This window comes from Oreochromis niloticus, linkage group LG7, assembly GCF_001858045.2.
Source record: "Oreochromis niloticus isolate F11D_XX linkage group LG7, O_niloticus_UMD_NMBU, whole genome shotgun sequence".
In the NCBI taxonomy this organism is placed as follows: Eukaryota; Metazoa; Chordata; class Actinopteri; order Cichliformes; family Cichlidae; genus Oreochromis; species Oreochromis niloticus.
This window is the reverse complement of record NC_031972.2, coordinates 47,550,799-47,575,471: the sequence shown is the minus strand read 5'-3', so window position 1 is coordinate 47,575,471 and position 24,673 is coordinate 47,550,799. Positions and strand designations below refer to the sequence as shown.

Below are 24,673 nucleotides of genomic sequence, written 5' to 3'. Positions count from 1 at the left end.
TTTGTGTAGTAATTAGATACAAACAGAAGAGCAACACAGCTTTATCCAAACAATAAAGAGACAGATGGACATTCTTCTCAACTTTGGCTGTAAGTTCCAACCACTGGATGCTGAGGTCCGGGCTGGCTGGAAACTATGCAAAGAGCATGGCCTTAAAACTCCATATGAGGCCATCGCCTAACTCTCGAGACGCATCTGGTCAACAAGGCTGTCCTTTGTGAAGGCCTCTACAATTAACAGAGGAAAGGAGGCAAAGATTAAAGGGTCATGTTCAGGGAAGATGTAATTATAACTGACATTTCCCATTTTAAATCGAAGTCAGGATCAGCATCCGTGGGTGCGGGCTTGGAGTAGCTGAATCAGCCACCTCCCCATGCACAAGGTTGTGGTGATCAAATGGGATTAGTGACTAGATTACTGTTTGGCCAGCTTCTTTACAAAATAGCTCTGTCTGAGCAGGGAGACAGATGAAGGACTTCAGGAGATCCATCGCTCAGGTCAGCTGAGGAAGACCCCCAAATTCAAACAGGAAATACTCTTTCAACACAAGGCAATAACAACTCCACACAGTTTACATTACACTGACCTGTCTGCAGAGTTCTGTGGGAGACTGGAAGCAGTTAGATGTAAAAGTTCATGCCGCAGTTGGAAAAACCATCACTTTCTCTCCCGTCAGAAGAGCTCGTAATGAGTCATGTGTTTTGATTATGAAGCAATTTAGAACCAGATAGGAGAGCTGCAGATACCTACTCAAGAAAATCGGTGATGTACTTGCGACTGCACTTGGACCACGACCAAGGGTTGGTATCGTAGTTAAGTGTAGGAGCCATGACGTGATACTGGTGCTTTATCCCTGCCTCCCGGCATTTGGGGTTGTCATCATGAGGCATGTTGAACCTGGTGCAGAACAAAAAAAAGGGGGAATTTAGAGATTGTGAGGGGTATATATAACAAAAACACAAAAAGTGGTTATCATCCGATTATTAGATATGCCACAGTAAAAAGGATAAATGTCTAAGATCGACTCCCAGTCTTTTGTAGCAGGGTGTCACAACACAACCAGCCCGCAGATCCGGCAATACCTTTTAGTTATGCCTCACACTTTGCACTTTTCCTCTACTGGTCTGTTTGTTTTCCACTTCCAAATACATGCACATCCTTATTTGTATTATTTGCTAAATATTTATAGAGTAAAATCCTTTAAAAGTTTCAAGAAAACTCCAACTGGCCAGTAGGTGGTGCAACATTGTCTTTAAAATGTCACACTCCATCTATCAACATCTATTGGCTTCAACATCGAGAACAACATGCTAGTGAGATCTACCTCCAGCTTAGAGGTCAAAGTTCACCGTCTCACATTCTCAAAGGGCTTAATGCTTAGAAAAGGCCGGGGGCAATAGCACCTCACACATCAGTTGCTCTCACAGACAGGAGAACAAGACTGATGTCTACACAATCTTACCAATAAAGCTGCAATAACATTGTCACAAACATCTGCTGAGATAATAATATTTCCTGTATTTTCTGCAAGTCCAAAAATCAGTTAACCAGCTAATTGTTTGAGCATTTGTCTTTAGCGATCAAGCAGTGAGACGGGAGTCTTTGCAAAAGAATAACTGTACGTAATGAGGCATGGAAACTGCAAACTAATGAATTCATCCAGGCTGTCTGTAGCTGGCAGTCTCATAGAGCAGGTTTTCTTGATCATGTCCAGAACAGTGCACTCCAGCATAGATGTCCTGTTTTGTACTGCGGTTTGGCGCATTACCCATAAATACATGCACGCGTGAGTGCACATGTATTTATACACACAGGATCCCATGCAGCTGTATGATGTCTTGAGATGTTTACGCCAGGATGTGGGGCAGTGCTGTGCTCTGGGCTGGAGCTGAGGGTCAATCCATACCAGCACACAAACAAGATCTAGCATGGCTGGCATGAAGCCCACCCTACGGGAGACGGAGGGCCCGAGGGCAAACACCCAGGAAATAATTAAGCCTCTGGCACAGTAATAAGCTCTGCACACAAACCAAGCCGTTGGATAATACTCACAACATCCAAACTGAATCAACTGGTATTATGCAAAAGATTTTTTGTCACTTATGATGTAAAAAAAAAGTGAATTGAATTGAGTTTCACAAAAAAAAGGAGAGAAAACATAAAACTGGATATGTTGCGTCAAATAAGTCGATTTTGTCATTTTGATGATGGGTGATCCGGCAATTGTGGATGCTATGATGAGTTATTTGAACCAGATCCGAAGGATAGAAATGAGAATACAACCTTAAAATCCTGAGATGAGAGCCTTTTACTGTAATGAGGTTATAAATCAGGCAGTTTTGTGGCTAGATCAATAGAGGAACCAATTTCAGTGATTTACATGCATCCGAGCCCACTCACTTTAAGTTCTTAACAAAATAACTGCATCGCTCTGTGCACATCACTGTCCCCGTGCTGCTCTGCCACCCTATTTGATGGATCTTCAGCATTAAAAAAAGTATTTCTTTGATTAAAACCCTTTGAAAAGCACTTCAAGAGAGGCAGAGCTCACTGTCTGTGAACTACACATCTTAGCTGCTCTGAATTGTCCACGAGAAGAAACCATCTTTAACAATCCCAGTGATTTTATCCCATTAGCTTTCTGTTTTGGGGGTTTTTTGTGTGCACTTTACACACTTGATATACTTTTTTTGCAAAATGTCAGGAAGATTTATTTTTGATCTGGGACATCTGAAGCCAGACAAACTTTTTAAGTCCTCATACATGGCACCTTTGAGGAGCTATCAAGTGATGCCACGCCACCTAAAAATCCCTGCGCTGCCTATTAGTAATCGCACATTCTCGCAGTTATCTGAGAAAGGCCTCCCATCCATTAGCCTAAGTCTCTGATTAATCTGCAGTGCTCTTGAGTGGGTCCCATTACCTGACACTGGCTTTCTCAGAGCGCTAAACACTCATGAGAGCTCACGCCTGCAAACACAGCGATCCGCCATGCCAAGAGACAGAGCCAAGTGGGCCTCCAGCTGCTTGAACTTTAGCATAAACAGATCCACATGAGACTCGAAGTAAAAAGGGGAGGGTGTAAGTTCGGTCCATCTGCTGCTGCTCTGGTCCAGTCTCTCCACTGGAAAAATGTGTGACCGTGGCAGAGGAACTAAAAGAAATATCTTTCATTCTTAACTATTACCTCACAGGCTCACACTGACAGTGCGCCTTTTTACTACCCAGATGGAGAGAAGCAGACAAGAAAAAAAAACAAAGATAGAGGCCTTGTGTTTATCCAAAAGTAAGCTCTCTGTTTTAAATCACCTGGAGCGTTCGCAAGAATGAGAAGGTAATGAGTTATTTATCATAATTTCGCCACAAATGGATGTTTGGAATAAACATCGCTTCATACGAGAGATAAAGTCATGTGTTTTGACTCGGTCATTTGAAGACAGATTATGCGTACGAGTCTTTCTTCACTCCACACATGTGGCAGTATTTGCTTGTTGTGAAAACACTCTGTGGCAGAAAGGCATGTTGTGATAACCCCGCTATTACCCGCTCGAAGGCAAGCCGCACATGATGGCGATGTGACATCTCCAGTTTGTTTTACCCGTCTTTGGCGCTGAGAAGTGGGGGTGGGGTGGGGTGGAAGGCTTTCCAAGTACTAAATACAATATTTAGCTTTGTACTTGCTCCATTTCCAAGACAATCTTTGTTGTTGTTCATCAATGCCAGGTCCAATTATTATTAGGATTTTTGAGGGTTTTTTTATGGCATCCACATAAAATTGTGTCTTTGAGCTTATAGCTATCAAGGTAAAGCTCGGATGAATGGAGGGTTGACGTCCTGAGATCTATAGTAAGGCATTGTAGGCTGGCATGTTATTAAAAGTCAAGGTTTTTTTTCTTTATTATGTTTTGCACCTGTGTCTGCTGCACTCTGTGTCTCTTGATAAGAGGGCTTTTGTAGTCGAGCTTGGCTTTGAGTGGTGACATACGTCCTATGTGTGTGTGTGTGAGAGTTATGGGGGTGGTGGTGCGGCCACAGGTTTAGAACTGCAACTTACACATGGCCCAGCTCATGAGCGATGGTGAAGGAGGCACTAATTCCATTCTCCTCACTAATGGAGCAGCTCCGGTACGGGTCGCACATGGTCCCCAGCTCAGCAAGCCCTACAGGGTCAACACACACCCACACGCACACATAGGAAAACACACAGATCCGCATAAACATATACAAGCCAAGTGTGTCTGGAGGAAAATTAGTTGCTTGAGTGTTTGAGATGATTAAAGGCATCAAAACTTCTGTTTCCTAAGAGAGATTAGCACTGCCAAATCTCCCTCCTCCCAGTTCTACCACTCTGTTCTGTCACGATAATATTATTAGCTGACAGCTTGCCATAAACTCATTACAGCACAGTTCATGAGCTGTGGTCAGTGGAGCGGAAAGTTCACTGTAAAAGAACTTTATGTGCAGATATTTTTGCATGAAAAGCCAAAATTTTACCTAATGTGTCACATTTGTCTTTAGCGCGGCAGATGTCTTCCCTGTGAAAAAGAAAAAACACCATCCTGTAAATCCCTTCTGAACAGGGCAGCGTGCTTGAGCGACTTCCTTTCGAAAAGGAGGTGAGGGGTGAGGGGTGGGAAATGCAGATACCTGGTTATGAGGAGCGCAGTGTCGTGGTGGGAAGGATGGCTGTCGTCCTGGACGTTGTGGCTCTGCTGCCAGACACAGAAGTTGTGCAGAGTGGTGGCAGCGTTGAAGCTCACAGTGGGACCTTCCTGTTTTGCAAGAAACAACAATGGGGTTGTGACCAGCAAACTGGGCTTACATACAGTAACCTTTTTTAATAATGGTGGTATAGACATATTAGAACATCATGTTGAAAGAATCTTTAATGTGTCAGCCTGTCTTAATGTCTTATGTTTTTGTCCATTATGATTATAATGGTTGGACTAAAGATTTAGGTACTGGATTTTTGGAAAGAAGGACATAAATTGGTCATTTTTTAGTGACTTCCTGCAACCTGGAACAAACTTATGTTCTTTCTTGTGGTCCTTTCAATAACAGAGGTCGTGAGGAAAATCTCACCGTGACCAAACTAACCAAAGAAAATGCCTCAGCAAATGCCTACTTATTCAAAAACTGATAACAGAGCATTTCATTTGCAGGTGGCTAGCAGCCTTAATACAGTATGATTTGTATTCCACATAAGCCCGACAAGAAAGACAGTGTCCTTTCAAAGAGGCCCCACAGAGAAAAAAAAGCCAAGCCAAAGACACCTGCAATGACGTCAGCCACGCGCAGATGACCCGCGTACACGGAGCATTCAAGACCCCGTACTCACCTGTTCATTGTGGATGATGACAAGCTTGACTATCTTGATGCTGATGAGGTTTCCTATGCTGGGGTCCCTGTACACTGCTGCTACCTGTAACAAAGACAAAACACACAGACAAAAAAAATGCAAACCTCCACTAACCTGAGAGCAGAGCTAGAGTCATGTATTAGTTAAAATACTTGGAATGGGAACACACAGTCAAGGCTCTTTTAGCTAAGCTCTATTTTGGTTTAATCAAAATAGCAGCAGCTCACCAAAGTCAAAAGAAAGCACAAAGTGCCTCCTTGAGGGTAAGTTTAATCAACAGAGTATTTAAACCAATTACAACCCCCCACCCACCCCACCCCCACCCCCACCCCACCCCACCCAGAAGACCATAGAAAAGGAAAAAGAAAATAAGGAAACTGGACCTGGCTACAAATGTGAAGCAGCCTCTCTGTGAGGACAGCAAAACATTCCAACTCTTTTCCCCTCTGCTACTCTTGCGTTTCTCGTGCACCCGTGTCACGGTCAGCCAGCAGTCCCCCGAAACAGGGTACGCCTCATGACAGGAACTTATTAGTTACTATAAACATTTAGCTCATCGTAACATAGAGGGAAGAAAACGTAGCCCAGGCTTGCCCAGGTTGAGTAAAAAAAACGAGGCTGTCTTTGTATGCACGTCATCCAACGGTGACACATGACCCCGCTCATTAGACTCTCACCTCCAGTTTATGCTCTCATGCAATCAGTCTAACAGCCAGAAGCGAGGGGGACGACACCATAAATTACTGCAAAATGCATTCAGGAGCCGATGTTGTTTTTTGGACTTCTTAGAATTTATATTTTGCTACATGTGCAACATTTTTTACATGGTTAAAAGCTACCTTCTTAAAATAACAGTAAGGCATACTCTCTCTCTCAGGGCTCATATCTATACAGTTTATCGGCATGACCAATAGAAAAAAATATGCTAAGTTTGGATAAATTGTGGCAAAAGTAGAGCAAATGTAACCATTTGAAAGAGGACAGGGGGAAAAAGCATGCATTTGTGTATGGCTGCTCCCTGGTCTGCAGACATAAACATGATTTGCTGTCGAACTTTGCAAAAAAAAACAAAAAACTGGCCAGTGCAACACTCACTATACTCCAGCAACCTTTCTTAAGGACACTCCACTGACAATCATTACTCCTCTGCAAGTAAATGAGTGTTTCAAACATTTTGCCTGTAATGGTGTAGAGAGACAGCAGATACTTGACTCAGTTCAATTAATAACCCGTCCTGAGTTGAGACGTTTTACTACCCAGTCCATCACAGTGTCACTGGCTTAATTACCAGCCTTCCTTCACAGTCAAAAGTAGGAATCATAAAGAGGTCAAGGTGCTGGACAGGCTAACAGGGTTTGTTTGGCATATGCAGAAGCATGCTGAGGTTACATCGGGGTTAACGACCAAAAATGCCAAACAGTAAAATCTGAGACTAGAAAAACACAGACCTGGACTGCAGTTTACACTGGGCAATTGCTTTAATAGTGGAAAGAAATATATCACAGAGTATGTGGCGTATACATCAGAACTGTAATTTTTTAAAATGTTGTCATATGAGGCACATTCACTGAAAAGCTTCTGAATACTACTGTGACCAAAATCTCAGATTGCACTTTATTTCTGTTGCATTAATTTCAGCAGAGGTTATCATTTTTAAAAAGGGTTAATAGCATGAGTGTCATTGATTTATTATTAAAATCTGACCCTCATGATGGAGACGATCATCATAAGAAGTTTCTTATCTGAAGTTGTTTGGAAATGACTTTTCAGGCTGAATTAAAAATATACATATATACATATATTTATTAAGGCTTAGGGTGTAATGGTCATTTTCTAGAGATCTGTCACAATTAGAAAAAGACTATGCATGTTTTCAATGTAAATTTCCATCTTTGTGTAAACCACATTAAATTCAATACAGCTCTGCTGTAGACGTGTCATCAATTAAATCAGATCCATCTAGTGGAAAGGTTAATGTTTGTAAGTGTATTCCATCAAGCCTAATTTTGATCTAGTTTGAGATGCTTATTTGCACATGGGGAAACAGCAAGCTGAGCATACAGCCAAAGAACATGGCCACAAAGAGTTAAACATTGCTTGGAAAAAAATATGCATTTAGCTCGTCTTTAGCAACCAAGCAACCTACATTTGATTCAAATTTAACTGACTATTTTATAAGTCTACAAGTCTCAAATTTAAACGATTCAATGACTTGTGAAATCTGCTGTGAACAATCATCATGGCTAACACTGAGAAGTTTGTTTTGTTACTTTTCAGTATTTTAAATGAAACTCTAAATCTTTCAGTCATTGATGTTTGGTTAAATTGGTTTAACAGCTGATTTTAAAACCCTTCTCCTCACATACAAGGTCTTGAGCAACTAACCCCACCGTATGTTAAAGACCTTTTAGTAGCATGTAATCCCAACACAGGTGAGCATAAAGAGTAATGTAAATATGTTCATAAAGGAAGGCAATGCTGCAAATAATACTGAGGAAAAACAAATTTAAACACTGAAAAAAAATTAGAAACATTATTTTACTTACTACTGACATGATTGTTAGAATGTAGTGCTCTAGGTTGCGTCCATGGTGACGCACCATTTTGGCATCTGCTGTCACCATCAGCTCAACGTAGCGAGGATAGGACAGGAAACGCTTGCGCCTGCGGGGCGATCTTGGGTGTGGGCTGGTGGAGTTGTTCTCATGCACGCGTTGGTCCTCTACTGTGGCTCTGAGAGATTCTAGCTCCTCTCTCATGGTCCCTCTCATCTCTGAAGAGGCTGGCTTCTTCAAGTTCTCTGTTTAAGAAAGAAAATATTCTTGATGTGGTAATTAGCCTTTTCTTTAATGGACTACTTAATGTCATAAAGGTGTTTCCTAAGAGAGCAAGCTACATCTACAGTTCAGTGCCGTGCTCTGGCTCAGCTTAGTTCCAATTACGTAACTGGACTTCTGTGGCAGACACCTGCCATAAACCGTCTCATTCAAGTGTTCAGGAAAGAAGTTGAACCAGAGACACAGAGTCACTGGTGAGCTTTGAGCCTGTGTTTTACCTCAGGCAATCTGGATTCTCCTGTCTCAAACGAAGCCACACAAACCAAGAAATCCCTTAACAGCACTTTACTGAATCACAGAGACTAGGCTCAGTTTACGCCATGCAGAGGTATGTAAAAATCCTCAATGTATTCCACTCTGGATACCCCAGTCATTGTATTATTTTGGTAAATTGTTACAATCGTGGTGAAAGGAACACATTAACACTGAAACAGTTCCATTCATACGCCGCCTCCAACAGCAGCCTCAGACCCAGAATGACAGCCATACACTGTGCACACTCAAATGGCTCACTCCTCTCAGCTGAAGCGCACGTGTTGTGCTGGCTACAAACGGTAGATTCCATCATCATGACAGAGTGAAGTTAAAAGAGGAACACAGAGGCAGAGACACAGACCGATTGCCTATATTATTAGAGGCAAGGCAAGAAAAACTTGCTGTACTTGAAAATGAAGTAGCGTTGATTGCACATTAATAAGAACCCTGGAGGTCTGAATAAAAAGAGAGTGGAAAAAACAGCAAGAGGTTTTCCAGTCACACTACAGGAACAATCCAAATCACAAAAAAGGGTTGAGTTTGTTTTCTGCAATGTCCCCAGATTCTCCTGACTGAAAATGATGACCAATGGAGGGGCAGATAAACTGTACGTATCAACTATGAACATCAAAAGGCTTAAGCAGTCAATCAGCGCTGTATAACTTTACACTACATTTTGTGAGAAGTCCAGGACGGGAGCATGCAGGTCGGTTATTATGCTCTCCTGATTTCCACTGTCGCTTTGGCGCACATCCATGATATAGTGTAAGAAAGCTTGCTTAAAGCAGTTTCACCTGTCGCCCTGCTGAGGAAAGATTGATTTAACGTATGCCAGGCGGGCGGAAGAGAACGATCAAAAAGAAGATTCATGAATGTAGTGCAGGAGGACATGCAGAGGGTTGGTGTGACAGAAGAAGTGGGGATAGGGTGAGATGGAAATAAATGATCTGCTGTGGCCACCCCAAAAAGGACCAGCTGAAAGAAGAAAAAGAAGACCAGAGGAAGTAGCAGAGAAAAATATCAGGAGCCACTGATGATATAGCTATGAAATGACAATGAAAGATTTCACTGTCAATATCCTATTTTGTCAAAACTCAAATTGCTGTAATTTTTAATAAATGTTTGTACATATAGGTGTACTATTTTTCTTTTGCCTCCATTAAACCAAGCAGCAAAAGGGACACAATGTAGCAAAAGTTGCTAAAAAAAATTACACTGCCTGAGTAATTACTTTAAGTAAGACCACTAGTGCTTACGATCCAAGCATAGTTTGGAATCCGTCATCCTCCTCGACTTTGGATAACCCGATTACAGTGAAGACTTCCATTGTGTTCTGTAAACTCAATCTTTCCAGACAGTCACACAGAGACAGATTGTGTGTAACTGTTAGATTAGCGAAAAAAAGAGAAAGGGAAAACTCATTCAGTGCTCCGTGAGTATTCAAGCGATGCCCCCAGTGGGCACACGAGGCGAAGCGTGACTCCCTGGCACAATGGCCCACAGCTCTTGCCGCCGTGAGGCCCAACCCCATGCCAGAACCAGCATCCAAGCCAGCGCCAAGCCGGTCTGTGCCCGTGCACGCAGCCCGGGCAGCTGGGCCAGCACGGAGCTTTGTATTTTCCAGGGAAAGAAAAGTCTCAAAGGCCAAAACCCACCGCACTAAACCCCTTAAACAGACTCATCGCTGCAGACAGTCCGACATCAAAGGGATTATCAAAGCACAGAAATTGGTGTTAAGACTCAGAGTAAGCAAGTGTGTGATGGAAAAAAAAAAGAGGAGGAGGTGAAAATATTGTCTTCTGCTATAATAGCCTTTGAATCAGTGCAGATTAGCCACACACTACCTTCCCAAATCGCCTTAGGTTGAAATCCCCCTCTCGCTAGGTAGTGAGCTGCTACTTACACCATGAGAAGACAGGGGTGACTGACCCGCTGTACGCACAGAGACATTACATCACCCACTGGGCACTGGAAAAATCAGCCACAGAAGGTCTTTATATCTCTGGGCTCTGCATGTTGGAATTTACTATCAAAAAGAACCTGATAGATATTATTTCTTTTCACACTTTGAAAACTGTCATAAGCATTAGCCAATAAAATCGAACTTCAGAGGTTTCTCATGATCGGGAACATTAAAAAGGGGCCCTGCATGGCATGAGTGCAGGCATTTCCAACTTATAATCTAGTCGATTCCAATGTACACACAGCTAAAATGTACCAACAGAACACACTCACTTCTATGTTCCAACACCTAATTGACTTGTGGATGTGTAAATCTTTATATCACTGTGCCAAAACACAATCAAAACAATGAACATTACTCTGTTTATGTATTCACTCAATGCCATGAATAATTGCAGACAAAATAACCCATACACACAATGACTGAACACTTTTAAACATATCTAGACATTTTGATTGGGTTTGAACTGCCACATATGTTAACAGTTAAGCATTTATTTACATTAATCCATAAACATTAAAGCGTGGAAATATTTTACTGTTGCATAGACTTTTAGTCTGAGTCCATATATGTATACCAGCCTGTCCAAAAGGATCTCAATGAGATTTTAACATAGAGCTGCTCTTTCATGACAAATGCCAAGAACCAACACATACGTAGTTGAACTAATAACCATTGTTTTACAGTGTTTTGCTGGCCTTCTGAGAGTTGTCATCTTTGGCTACACATTAAACAGACAGTACACTTTCCATTGAGTACAGGTAGTGCCTGCTACTTAAAAAAAATCAGACAGCGTGGTTATTGGAATACAAGTTAAGAGGGGAAAAACTTTGAAACCACCGCAGACAGAGGCCCAATTAAGTGCAATTCTGCGGCTAGACAGTGGAGAAGTAAGGCAGCTAATTGCTTCTGCTGAAGAAGGCTTTTAAAAGTGAAGTGGCGTGGCTGTCGACATCACTAGAAGTATGGTCTTTGTACACTTGCAGTCCACTCGGCTGATATTTTCAGTTCAGAGATAAAGACAGCATAGTGGTCGGCTGCAGACCTCCTCAAATGACGAAACACTACTTGTGGATCAGAACTGTGACGGGTAGTAGCCTGGAGTGTTATCTTAGCCAAACCAAGATACTCCCGATGTCTAGTTTAAAGAGGTTCATCCAAATATACTAAAGATTAAATCATTATGGATGCCATTTGAATTCAGTTGAAAATGTTTGGATTGGGATACGCAAGAAGCAACCCTTCCTCTTTGTTGAATACACGTCTTCAAATCTTACAGTAATTTGGTTACATCTGGAAGACAGAGTCAATAGTTTATAGGAGAGATGTTGGCATTTTACAAGGAAGTGCCAATGAAGAGCAAATACATCATTTTCTAAAGCTCTTCAAAATGTGTCAAAGATTTGATGAAAAGTCTCTAATAATATTAACTTTTATTTATCCAAATAAAAGTCCCATTGAGATTAAAAGATCCTTTTTCAAAAGTGATCTGGTCAAGACAGAGGCAAAGATTTAGTCATTCTAAACATTAATAAAAAGTTTCTACTTGTACTGACATACAAAACAAGCGAGTGAACACAACATATACATGATATACAATGTTGTATATACAATAACACAGAGCTAGTGCCACTTCAAGAGCAAAGACATTAACAATGAGCACTATGTTCTCGATCCTTTGAAACTCCCCGACAGTAACTATTCTGGACAGTTTCCTGTCCTTCTGTAGATTATTCTATGAAAAAAAGGGGCAGCATATTTTAAGGTCTTATTTTGCAGGGATAAATACTGCTAACATTTTGCTTGAGTGAAGGCCATACTAACCTTGGTTTTACACATGTATGTACACAGGTACACAGAACCAGCCCAATCGGAGATTTGCACACACAGGATGCTAATAAAATGCAAAGCAGCAAATTAAACAGGATCTTCAGGTTTTGTGAAACGCATTCCTAAAGAGCAGCATCAACCTCAACACTGCAATTTATGCAATCACATGTTGATACGTAATGTTAAAATCCTATCTGATAAGGACATATACAAGGCCTCATTTTTCTTTTCCTTGAAGACGACCATTTGTGACTCAACAATGACTACAGATCTGTTCAAGGAACCATTTAAATATCGAGATGTTGATTTTACTCCAAGACAATCAGTATGGATGACTTAATTACGTCTGCCATATTTTAAAAGAAACCCCTACTTTAGATACTGAACTATAATTGATCTTTACATTAAAAAAGTAGCTCTGTGTTTTTGAAGGATGTCTGGCCTCTATGATAGTAAACAGCCCGCGACCCTGGCCATGCCACTGATGATTTCCCTGTCATCTCTTGGGTTTGCCCTTAGTGGGAAACTTGCTCTTCCGGCATCCATGCCACCATGCAGTTAGTCACTGTCACTCAAGTTGTTTGAATAAGCTCAAGTCTGTTAAGAATGCCCAGACAGTATTCAGTGGCAGAAAATAGCTCAAGTTGGAATCTGAGCAACACACCCAACACACTGGGTTCAATAGGGCTGTGGCCTCAGGGTAGGCACATGGCAGCTATTAAAGTTACAGACTGTGTGTGTACCCAGCCCTACTTAGCCCTGTCCGGAGTATCTGTTATCCTAAAATCAGCGAGTGCAATGGACCAAATTATTAGCTGCTTGCATTATCTGTCATGGAGTGTTATGAAATTTGAGGCAGTAACTCAACAGAGCATCCTGCCTGAAGGGAAAACTCACTCATTACACACAAATAGCACATGTGGTGGCTCAAACTCGCAATCAATGCATGAAAAATCAGGTTTTTTTAGACTCATCTGACACATTTTAAGGCTAGTGTTCAGATCACAGTGATTCAAAAGACACAAATATTCAACTGCCATTCAAAAAGACAAGAGAAATGAGTCTTTTTCAAATGAGGGCCAACAGCAATGCAGTGAGTAAGAAAGCTACTTTATAGAAGCAGGTGTAAAAGAAGAAAAGCAGGCAGTGGGAGCTTGAGAAAAGGCAAGGGCCACTGCCAAGCTCTGAAGCAAGACAGACAGGCACATGCAGTGCAGGCCAGAACTCACAAAGAAAGAAGTTAGTTTCCCCATTCCTCGCCACTCTTGCTCAGCAATTCTGAGCACTCAGTGGGACACTTCATTCACTGACAGGCCAAGGAGATGACATGCACTTTCACAAAAACACATTCACAAGAAAACCACATTTACACACGAACACAAAAGCCCCAAAACAAACTCTGTTTTTATTCTTTGCCACAATAGGTACTTCCTGGAATGCAGGAGGTTGAGTCAGTGCAAGGGCCATAAGGCCACAAAATAAGCCTAAGCCCTTTGGAGCCATGTGACACCCAGAAGTTCCACACAATCTAAAGAAAGATGGTAAAGATGACAGAGTAATTGCTGTTCGCCCATCACACCCTATCTGACCACCTTTCCTGACCCCTGTCAAGAGCCGTGCTTCAGAGGAAAACAAAGGGTTTAATGCATACATAGTTCCAAGTGAGGCCCGGCAAACAAGCCGCCAAGCCCAGAATCCACGCACCTCTAGGAGGGAAAAGTTCAAGGTCACATCAACTCATCCAGTGAGTGACTCCAAACAAAGAGGGAAGTGAGGTCACAATCAACAAGTGCCTCCATTCACATACATGAAAGCGCAAAGGGAGGGCAGGCACCGATTCAAGTCGGCTAGTTCAAACCGCAGGCGGGGGAGGACATTTTTCCATGTAAATGAACCCATTGACCAAAAACCTGATGCTAGCATTTGAGCTACCATGTATACACAGTGGGCACCGAGAGGGGAATCCTATACGATGATTGTGCTAAGGGTCAGGGGGCACAGATGCCATCTGTGCCAAGTATTGCCACATCAACGCCAGGCAATTCGGTCTCCAAGCTGCCCTCGGTTACCCATCAAGAAATCAGGCAAGCTGCTTGAGAGCCGACGCTGGAACAGGACTTTGGGTAGTTGGGTTTCAGTTTGGTGTCAAGCTGTCTTTTAGTCTTTTCACTGTTTCTAATTCAGACAAAATATGACACCCCACAGCTCTGGACTTGCAGCCAGTGGCTTGGTGAAAGAGATTCTTTGCAATTCCCGCTTCCCTTCGCCTTTTGCTTGTCTTCACATGGATTTTTAAAAAGCAAAGGGAGCAGAGCGACAGAAGAATCTACCCCTACCTGCAGCCACCCTCATTTCTGCACTTATCTCTATCAAAGGATGACACGGGGATTCACATGCAAGCCGACAGACTGATACCCTGTAGAATGTGTCATTAGGGGTCGGAGCCGTGTTGTGGTTTGAGCCTGTTAAGCTTTATTCCCTCTATGCTTTCAAAATTCAGAGCGAGGCACAACAAGGCACTCTGTGACTTTAAAACATTAATCACCCACTCAACAGCTATCTACTTCAGTAAAGGTATTCTAAACAGAAGGAAAGCCACCCAGGTTGGCTGACAGAGAAAGGAAACTGATACAGCTGCAAGCAATGTCCATCAAAGACACTGGCATCAGTGGTTCAGTAGGATGAATTTACATTTAAAAATGTCATATAAACTTCCATCCATTCAACACAACATTACAATAACAGCCTCTCGCTTTATCAACAGAGCATGAACACATGTCGTGAAGAAAAGCAGCTGAAGACAGACGTGTCCTGACTGTTAAAATAACAAAATATAATTTTCCATCAAGGTAACACTTTAGTCTTATCAGTCCACTTCTACATCTGACATCTCACAAGCAGTGACAGCGCAAGTATGAATAAGTCAAGTATTTGTACGTGTCGGAGATGACAAGCTCAAAGCTCAAAACAGAGCGTCATCTTTGTGAAATGTTTCTATGTGGAAACATCGCTTTCCTCTCCTTTCAGCATTTTTTTCTTTCAGAGATCTTGGAAACTCTTACTTGTCTTAAGACAGTAGATACAGAAGTCTCCGTTGTTCTGGCACACTGCGCAGTGCACGAGGGAGGTATTCTGAGCCAGCATTTCTAAAGGAAACTCTTATCTTACCAGAGGTATCGTTCTGCTGATACACATGCTGTTTCCTGAAGGTGTGTTTGATAAAGCGCAGTTTGTTTCATCTTTATCGTTTTCAAAAATATGTTTTGCTTCAGGGAACAGCAAAAAGAGGGGGGTGGATATGGAATAAAATCACCATATGTCTTGCAAAAACTATTTTTTTTTGCAAATCAGAGTGGCTGCTTGGAAGGCCATCAACACTTCTCTGTGTGGCTCAAATGTTCTCTCCACAAAAAACACGAATATGGAAGAGAAAATGACAAAGAGAAAAACAGAGTCATAAGATCGCATTGACCTTGACAGAGAATCCTTTTAGAGCTGGTCAAAAAGAAAGCAGATTGGAATCGGCTCTCTTGCTAATATCACAGGTTTTTGGGGGGGTAATCTATGTGCTTCTTGCTGTGAATCAGAGTCTGTGGATAGTAAGCAAACAACTGAAATGCTTTTTAACTGAAAACAAAATGATCTGTTTTAGACTTGACTCATCCTGAAATGCTTAAAATGTGGTCTTGTGTGATGCCTATGCTCTCCTCTAACCCAATAATAAAGCTTTCCAATCTTTCAAACACGATGACAAGCTGACAGCCTGAGTGTGTTGACATTTATTTTATCATATTTAGAAGTCAGTTTAGTCTGATGAAGAAAATTAAGTGGACAATTTGCATTCTCAGACATCAATGTGCAGAAATACTGCAAGAAAATGGCAAGAGGTTCAATCCAAAGCCAGAAGGAAAATGCCCAAAGACCAGGAGAAAGAACTGCAAGTGTTCTGGAAGCAGGACGACACGCGTCAAGTTAGTGTTTATATGTAACCTGCACTGCGCTGTGTGTCATAAAAAGACAGGACAAGCCTATTAGTCTGTGCTCAGTGAAGCCTTCAAAGAACCAATTTTTCACAACATGTGGAGATGGCCCTTTCTGATAATGGCACAATCTGGGGACACCTCACAGTCCTAACCCAGGCCCACTGCTTCTTTTAATCCCTTGCTCATTGTTTACTTGCTATCCTTTGATGAGGCCCCGCAGGTGTCTCTAACACTTTAAACACCTACATCCCAGCTACCTCCTGCTGTACACTGAACAAAAGGATTTCATTTCACAGTAGAGGTCATGAGAAGCTATTTCAGGATGCTTCTCATTTCATGTTAACTACACATTAAACTGGTTTACACACTTAAACTGAATGGTGGAAATGGATGTTCTTAAAACATTAAAAGTCAGGGGGTTAATAGATATATATACAGAAAGCTTTCAGCGAATGCTGGGTCTCTGTTTGCCTCACACAGACTGAGCGAGTGAAAGGGTTGAGCATATTGAGGCGGCGCTGGCCTGTCCAAGTTTTTTTAACCCACCGCCACACACAAAGGCCACCACCGGGCGACAATGGCTGCGTTCAGACAACAAACAAATCAAGCAGTCGGCATATAAAAGATTTATCGCGTCACTCAACAAAGGCCCCCCGCGGAGATCCTTGTGAGGACAACTTTAAGGTCTTCCATCGAGGTGAACTTCACTCAGTCACCCTGCTTTTCTCTTGAGGGCCTCTCCACCACCCGCAGGGCCTCAACCATAAAAATTCAAATGAAATTGGGGGAACTTTCCAGCAGCCTCCCAAGTGGAAAACCTCCCCAGTTCTTTTCAACTGCAAACTAAAAAGTTATCGCACCTACCCTCTGAGCTCCTGCTACAGACCTGGGACTCAATGTTCCAGCAGAAGAGGCATGAAACCACCACGCAGTGCACAAGTAACAGCCACTAATCAAGGCTGAAATCTGCAAGCCAAAGATCGTGACTGAGTATAATTTACATTTTAGGGCAGTGTTTATTGCCACGGTTCAGAAAGAAAATTCAGGAGATAAGGAGGTAAGTGTTTGTGGGTGAAAGTCAGACAGACTGTGGTTACAGGTAGAATACTTAGGCAGTCTATTACCTGAGGCAGCACAGGGCTCTGCATTGTTGTCAGTTTTGGAGATGTTTCTTTTCCTCTCATGTCGATAGACGAGATGAGGTTTGTTGTGTTCTTCATCGTATTCCTCCCCCGCAGCGTTTAAAAGGGGTTCCAAGAAGAATTCGCCATGTTGTGTCGTAAAAGTTCCAATCTATAAGGGGGGAAAAGCCAGGAGATGTCACCGGTACAAAGCATGCACATGCATGTGTGCATATTCTACTGTATGTGTGTCTGTTTATTTCACAGTTTCATTTACACAGGTTGTGGTCTCTTTGCAGTCACTCTGTCCTAGCCTCTGGCACCAGGGTTCACATTATTTCCATGCTTTTAAATAAGCTCTTTTGACAGGTGTGTATGGAAAGAACATGCTGATTGAAAAGGCAACAGAATATCCGTAACCATTTTCATGTCAGTTATTGTTGAAGTTTTAGCCCCGATAATCTCATTCCATGACAATGAAGGCGAGTTTTGAAACATTTTAAGTCTTTTGCATGATACATTTATCAGGGCGCTGTTGCAATTCAGTAAACCGTTTCACACATTTATGCACAGGTTATTAGGCCGGTAAGTGTCAAAATGCCTTTTTCCCTTAAAACCCTGGCACTGGGAAGAGTGACATCATCATACACGGACCAAGCTGCTGACAGAGGAATGCTAATATTGATTTGGCAGCTCGGTCCCTCACAAAGCTTCTTAGCTCACTCAGCCATGAGGCACACTGGTGTTTGCATGGTAATTTCATGCGCACACTTAAACAGGATATTGGAGGCTGGAATGTTATCTTTAAGGCAGCATTACGCCACAACCATCCCCGAGTGATGGACATTTGACAATGGAAAAGATACAACTCGGACGTGGAAAACAAGTACAAACTGGAACTGCACTTTTCCTCCCTACTTTTCAAAAAGTGAGGGATTAGATCCCTTGCAGGTTTATACTATAGCTCCTGAAAAGGGTTAAAGGCACTAAGTTGTACAGTTAGGTATTTGGAAAGTGGCACAATTTGTGTAATTTTTGCCTTTGTATGTCATTCAATTCCAATCAAGATGTGAAGGCAGTTTCACGGCCAAGTGAGGCCTGTTTCCGCGTCGTTCCACAACAAATTTGGCAGATAAAAGTTCTGGAGTTGATTCCAAGTGTTGCACTTTCATTACTTAGATGTTAACTGGAACTATATGAAGGTCAAAGAGATATCAGTTTAGGTGAATGAGGCCATCATTGGGCTGAAAAACAAAACATAAAACTATTAAAGAGATAACAAAAACTTTAAGAGTGGTTAAATCAACAGTCTGCTACATTCTTAAAAATAAGGAATGCACCAGCCAGCTCAGCAACACCAGAAGGACTAGAAGACAAGGCTATGTTATGGTATGGGCAACTATCACTGTCAACAGAACAAGTTTGCTGGTGTTTATTGATAACGTGACTTATTGACAGAATCAGCAGGATCTGCTCAGGATCTGCTCAGATTCAGCCAAACACTTCAAAACAGATCAGACAGTGCAAATAGTTAAATGACCCAAAGCATACTGCAAAGATAACCTAGGACTCTGTCAACTCAACTTTCTGAAGACAAAGCTGAAGGCAAAGAGACCCACATACAAGCAACAATCTAAGGTGGCTTACAGTAAAGGCCTAACAGAGACTTCAGGCAGTCTAGAACCTACCAAAGTATGAAAAACAGTCCTGATATTTAAAATTATGTTAGTCTACCCAAATCAGTTTGAGCCTCTGAAAATAAGGGAGGGGTGTATAAAAGTGGCTGTAATTCCTGAAAACTTAATGCAATACTTTTGCTTAATTGCTTGAATAAAAGCTGAGAGTCTGGACTTCAATCACATATTAATTCTTTGATTTAGAATAACTGTGCCATTTTCCAAAAACATATGGATGTGGGTTCAGTGCAATAGTGTCCAAACTTGCATAAACAATGCACAGGATAAAAACGCCTTCACTTGTTGAAGCAGACCTTACACTTGAACATTTTCACCCCCCCCTCTGTCCTGGATCAGTACTGGTTCTTCAGTTCTGAGAAGCCAGTGAAGTTGCTTCTTCAATGCAGAAACAAAATAGAAGTAGCTTTCAAATCCAGCGGTGAAATTTGAGAGAAGACAGCATGAACTGATGCGTTTGTATGAATGATTTTGAGATGATGTGACTCTTTTCTTTAAGTCCTAAAGTCCACCAATCACTCATCATAGACACAAAACATGCTGTGACAACAACTCGCCAGAGAAGCTGATACTGAATAAACAGTCTTCATGAAATGGTCTTTGCAGTCAAAATAAGAGTCAATCCACTCAGGCATACACGACTACATTTTCTTACATTTGCACGGTCGAGTAAAAAACAAATTTATGTGGCTAAAACGCATCAGGAATTATCCACTGCAAAGAATGTTTTCCTTTGTGTTTCAAAAAATGATTACTGAATAACAGTCAGATATTACTTCATTCTTGACCTTGGAACTACGAAAAAATATTCCAAGCACAAGGTTCATTTGGTACATGCTCTGGTTCGTTTCAGTGCAGATCTTGAGCAGGTGGAGATTACTCTGTTGTCATCAAACTGTCGATGTAATGTCCTCTTTGTTCACAGCAGGCTCAAAACATTCACTTTCGTCTCATCTGGTTGTGAAAATAAAACTCTCTGTTTAAATATACCTGTTCAACATATGAGTACTGCAGCCTTTTTCAAACCACTGCCGTCATAATCTAAATATAATGAATGATTTATACAATGCAAAAATTGGTAGATGTTTGCCGGTGTCTTGTAAATCACTGTCTATGGTGAATTAACTTTAATTAGGTAATTACGGGTGATCCGGTCTAAAGTTTCGTGTAGTGTTAACAGAAAGCTGAACAGATAAATGCTCCCTTTAGTCAGCGGAGAGGAAGAGATTCAGGGTTTCCCAGCATTAGCTCAGCAGCAAATCTGACAAAGGTTTGGGCAGACACAATGGCTGCTGTTCAGTACTGGGTGCTGAACTGGACCTTACAACTGAGAGACCCCTTTTTGAAGCGAGGTCACATTCATGACATGAGTGGACCGACTGCTGGCACACAGCTCTATTATGAAATCTCTCAAAGACACTATGATTTTCTGTGGCTGCAGACACCTGCAGTCGGTCTCTGTTAAATATCTTACGGCATGAAGGTGCCATGACCTGATCTTTGTGCAGAGCTGCTTCATTCTGTGCTGGAAGTAAAACAGATGCATTTGTCAGAACAGCCTGACTTAACCTACACTTTTATTATGTGAGTGGACTGAAAGACCCGGCTCCTCAAGGAACCCAAATTTCCCACGGTGTGAGCAATCTTTAAGTCTCCTCCGCATCCTTCATTGGCAGCTGTCTCCTCTTCGGGGCATTTCTCCTCTTTTCTGCCCATCATGACTCACTTTGAAAAGGCCAAAAGCTCCTCAACCCTGCCTCCCCCAAGCTCTCCTCAATTGCCCCCTGGTGATAGCTTTGAGCAACATTGGACGAAAGGGGAAACTGCTTTTTCCAGAATGACTCCTTTGTTTTAGGGCCTAATTATTCCTTAATGACCTCATCTCAACAAAATGTGCCCGGGCCATTAAACCCCAGTGATCAGACACGGAAACATTTATGACCCAATAGCCTCTGGTGGTGTATCCATTGTCCTGTCATTCTCAATGACTGATGTTGCAAGGAAGCAAGAAGGTTTGCTGAAAAAAAGGATGCACACATGTTTGTGTAAGTGAGTCATATATCAGAGAAGGCAATTAAAGGCTTCCCTGATAAATGGAGAACACCTTGTGTCTTAAATTGGTGAATAAACAGAAAAAACACTTTATTTGACTTTATTTTATTTTTTGATAGCTGCACTGCTGTGAGTCAATTCTTGCAAAGTGATAATACAAAGACTTGTGATTTTTAACTGAATGGGCAAATAACTATATGACATGCTATTCTTGTGCTGTACATCTAAAATAAGGATAACCATCACTGATAATGGCCTAAGGCAGGAGGAAGACTTTAAGGCTATGGTCACTCTATCTGTCCACTCTAACAACCCCTGCTCACCCACCCAGCCCCATCCCCAGGCACAGTCTATGCCAGAATCCGCCTGGCGCGACTAAGGTCAACCCCCTGCCCCTGTACCAGTAACCTTATGTGACCCATGAAGTCATCGCTGTCAACAGTTATCAGATTCCCTCACATAGGAGTCAGCAAACTAAATGACTCTGGCATATATAAGTCCCATAAACCCCCTCATTACCCACTTATTCCATTACACCCCTATAAAGTTGGCGGGGCGGAAAAATGTGATACATTTTCATCAATGAGCATCTTCTTTTCTTCTGTCAATTAATGAACATGCCTCTTTAGGCTATGAAGAGTGACCACAAGAGAAGCGAGTTCCAGGAACTACATGGTGGCATCTTCAAAAGACCTATTTGTCTATGGGTCAAACTTATGATGATTTGAGTATCATATTACAAACATTAAAGAAGCTGGAACAAGGAAATGTTCAGCATTTTTATTAATAAAATTAAAAACTGGACTGCTTTAAAATTGGGGTGTCAAACCTAAGGCCCGGGCCCAAAATCAGCCCAAAGAATGTAAATAGATTTTGAACTTTTAACTGTATTTTCATACCTTTTACAGCTTTTCCAATTGATTAAGACCCCCCTCCTCCCCACTGCCATTCATACTAAAACAGAGTAATTAACTATTAGTTAAATGACAAAAAAGGGCAATGAACTACCAGAACATTTGACACATTTATCATGTAATTTCACTGGTCCAATGTGGGCTGTATATGGCCTGTAAAATGAGTTTGGCATCTCTGTTTCACAAGCATGAGCAAGCACAAGCATGACACCAAATAACTAATAATCCATTTCTGTGTGAAAATCCTCTATGACCACATCAGGGTTTTAGTGTGTTTGCTGACGGACACTTCAACAGAGTGGCTTGTTGTCAAATCAGCCCCAATCCCAACCATAACAACCAGCCCTCACATCCATCCCATCCCACCATCCCCACAGGCACAAAGGTGCAGGGCTTCCCATTGTCACTAGTCCAGTAACACTTGCTCTCGATCCACACTTACACACATGATTGAGCTGTGGGCTGTGCGTGCGTGGATGGAATTCGTTGAAATGGAAGAAAGCACGTCAGAGTGATTAAAGCTTCCCAAAAAAGAAGTTTGAAGATAGCGGAGTGGAAAGCAAGTACTCACCAGACCAGTGCACAGGCTGAAGACGGCAGGGTACTCGCTCCTGGCGTTGACGTGTCCACGGAAAAAGCAGTGGCGCATATCGCCGGGGTCAGTGGACTGGGAGTCCGTGTCGTTGCTCTGCTCCTCGCCCAAGTGTGTCACCGTGTAAGAGGGCGCGATAAAGCTGGAGTCTGCGGTTAGATTGAGATGAAAGCGTTCCCCGAAAGCATCAATCCTGTAGTGAAGCCGTAAACCGGACAGGTCATCGTTTAAACTCCGTCGTCTCCTTCTGTAGTGCAGTTTGTGGGGGAACGACTCTCCGAAGTCATTCACACGTAGCGGCTTGACGATTTCATACGATGACAGCTGCTTGATGAAGCTTTCTGCTCAAAAAAAGTCAGAGAAAGTTGGGACTGAGAGACAAAGCAACGGTAACAAACAGCCTAGAGCCTGTGTAACGGACTAAATGCAGATGCAAGGTGACAAGCCTACCGCTCGCCGGGAATCATGCTCAATCACCGTTAATAATGTTGAAACACATTTCAACAGTATCACTTAATCGTACTCGCAAGCCAAAAGAAAACACTACCTTGTTTCGGATGCAACTGGTATTGCAGAGTCTCCCGGACAAAAGCTGACAGATGACACATTAGTCCAACCAGCCAGATTGCAAACTGCATGATTCCCTCCGCAAAGAAACCCGGGCTGTCGTCTCCAAGGCAGTACCCTCAATCTCTCTCCGAGCGGCTCCCCCTCTGCCTCTCCTTTCCCCCCGGCTTGTCAGCAGCAGGTCGTGGGATCCGTGGAGGCTCTCTGCAGCGCAAGTCTTGCAAAGTGCACTGGCCTCATCGCATTGCTCAACATGCATCCACTGCCCTCTATAAAGGCGAACTATTTATGACACATTCATCCCCCCCACTCGGAAAAAAGTGCTGCCTAATGTTAATTGCAGTCTATACTGAAAGGAGGGATCAGTGCCAAGTAAGCTTTCCCTTAGCCATCCCTAGAACACCCCGTGCACCCTAAGCACTCACTAACTGCGAAGCAACGCCCCTACAATCTCGAGCCAATAGTGAGTGCGCCTCGGCCACCACACAAGGTACAGGCTGGAGTGTTGCAGTGCTGAGACCGGTCATGTTGCAAAAAATCAGCCAAAACGGTAAAACGAAGTGAAAGTCCGGTGATTTCTTTTTGTTTTCAGCCGTGATTCTTGCTATTTCGAGCTTTGTCACTCTCACACACACAAAGGCACACTCTGAGGAAAGTAAGCCACACTTTGAAGCTGTGCCATGCAGCACTAAATTTCCTTGATTCTATATTAGGCTGTTATTATAAAGAGTCGTGATGTAACTGAGATGCCAAACAATGAAGTCATATTGGATTTACAGGCTAGGCTTCAAACCCAGACTGTTATACTGGCCAGGCCAGCATGCTAGCAGATAATAACTATGGCTGATAATATATAGGTTTTATGGCACACACACACATACGAAGAAGCGCATACAGGCTGGTCTTAATGAATTCATAAACCATTTTTGCATTAAAAAAGGCTTTAATTAATAGTTTATATTAATCTGTATTGCTCTGTTCAATGAACTCCAAGCCCCCTGCATGTAGCTATGTGGAAAAGAATGAGGTAAGAAAACCCCGGCACACTGCAGAGCAGGTATCAAGGGCAACAGATATTCAACAAAATAAGTCAGATACAGCATGAACAGACGACCAGATGTGGGTTGCAAAGTGGCCGTGTGCAGGCTAAAGCACCCTGAACAGTATGCCCCATATGAAATGAGCTGGACCGTTAGCTAATGTGGACTGGCATCGAGATCAGCTGATATGCAAGGACTGGCAGAGCTCGACTTGAACGCCTGCCTGAACTAACTTCATGCTTCGTATTGTTTTTTCTCAGCTGCCAAATGTCAGCGAGTACTGAGAAACACCCAGCAGTCAGCTGGTTTTCCTCGGAGTTCAAGTGTTTGTGTTGCTGATGATCAGAAAAAATCAAACATTAAAGAAAAACCCCATCCTGGCTGCTTGGTAAAATTGAAATATCTTATTTTATCTAATGATATACAAAGAATGTGATATATGTGTGTTTAATAGAGCCTTGACTGA

The 24,673-nt window shown here is 42.4% G+C and overlaps 1 protein-coding gene across 2 annotated transcripts in view; it reads right to left on the bottom strand.

Annotated features, from left to right (window-relative positions):
* LOC100709964 (A disintegrin and metalloproteinase with thrombospondin motifs 20) overlaps positions 1-23,585 on the bottom strand; it is a 75,671-nt gene extending 52,086 nt beyond the window's left edge. Inside the window, exons 1-9 of one of the 2 annotated variants that reach the window (XM_005451005.4) lie at positions 23,148-23,585; positions 22,580-22,941; positions 17,352-17,520; positions 7,906-8,159; positions 5,339-5,422; positions 4,648-4,772; positions 4,495-4,535; positions 4,055-4,160; positions 751-897 (exon numbers count right to left, since the gene is read on the bottom strand). In XM_005451005.4, the coding sequence (XP_005451062.1) occupies positions 751-897; positions 4,055-4,160; positions 4,495-4,535; positions 4,648-4,772; positions 5,339-5,422; positions 7,906-8,159; positions 17,352-17,520; positions 22,580-22,941; positions 23,148-23,238 (1,379 nt within the window). In that variant the 5' untranslated portion in view covers positions 23,239-23,585. Of the gene's footprint in view, positions 1-750; positions 898-4,054; positions 4,161-4,494; positions 4,536-4,647; positions 4,773-5,338; positions 5,423-7,905; positions 8,160-10,295; positions 10,391-17,351; positions 17,521-22,579; positions 22,942-23,147 lie in introns of those variants that run through there. The other variant, XM_025909113.1, reaches the window with a different exon arrangement.
* Between the last annotated feature and the right edge of the window lie 1,088 nt (positions 23,586-24,673).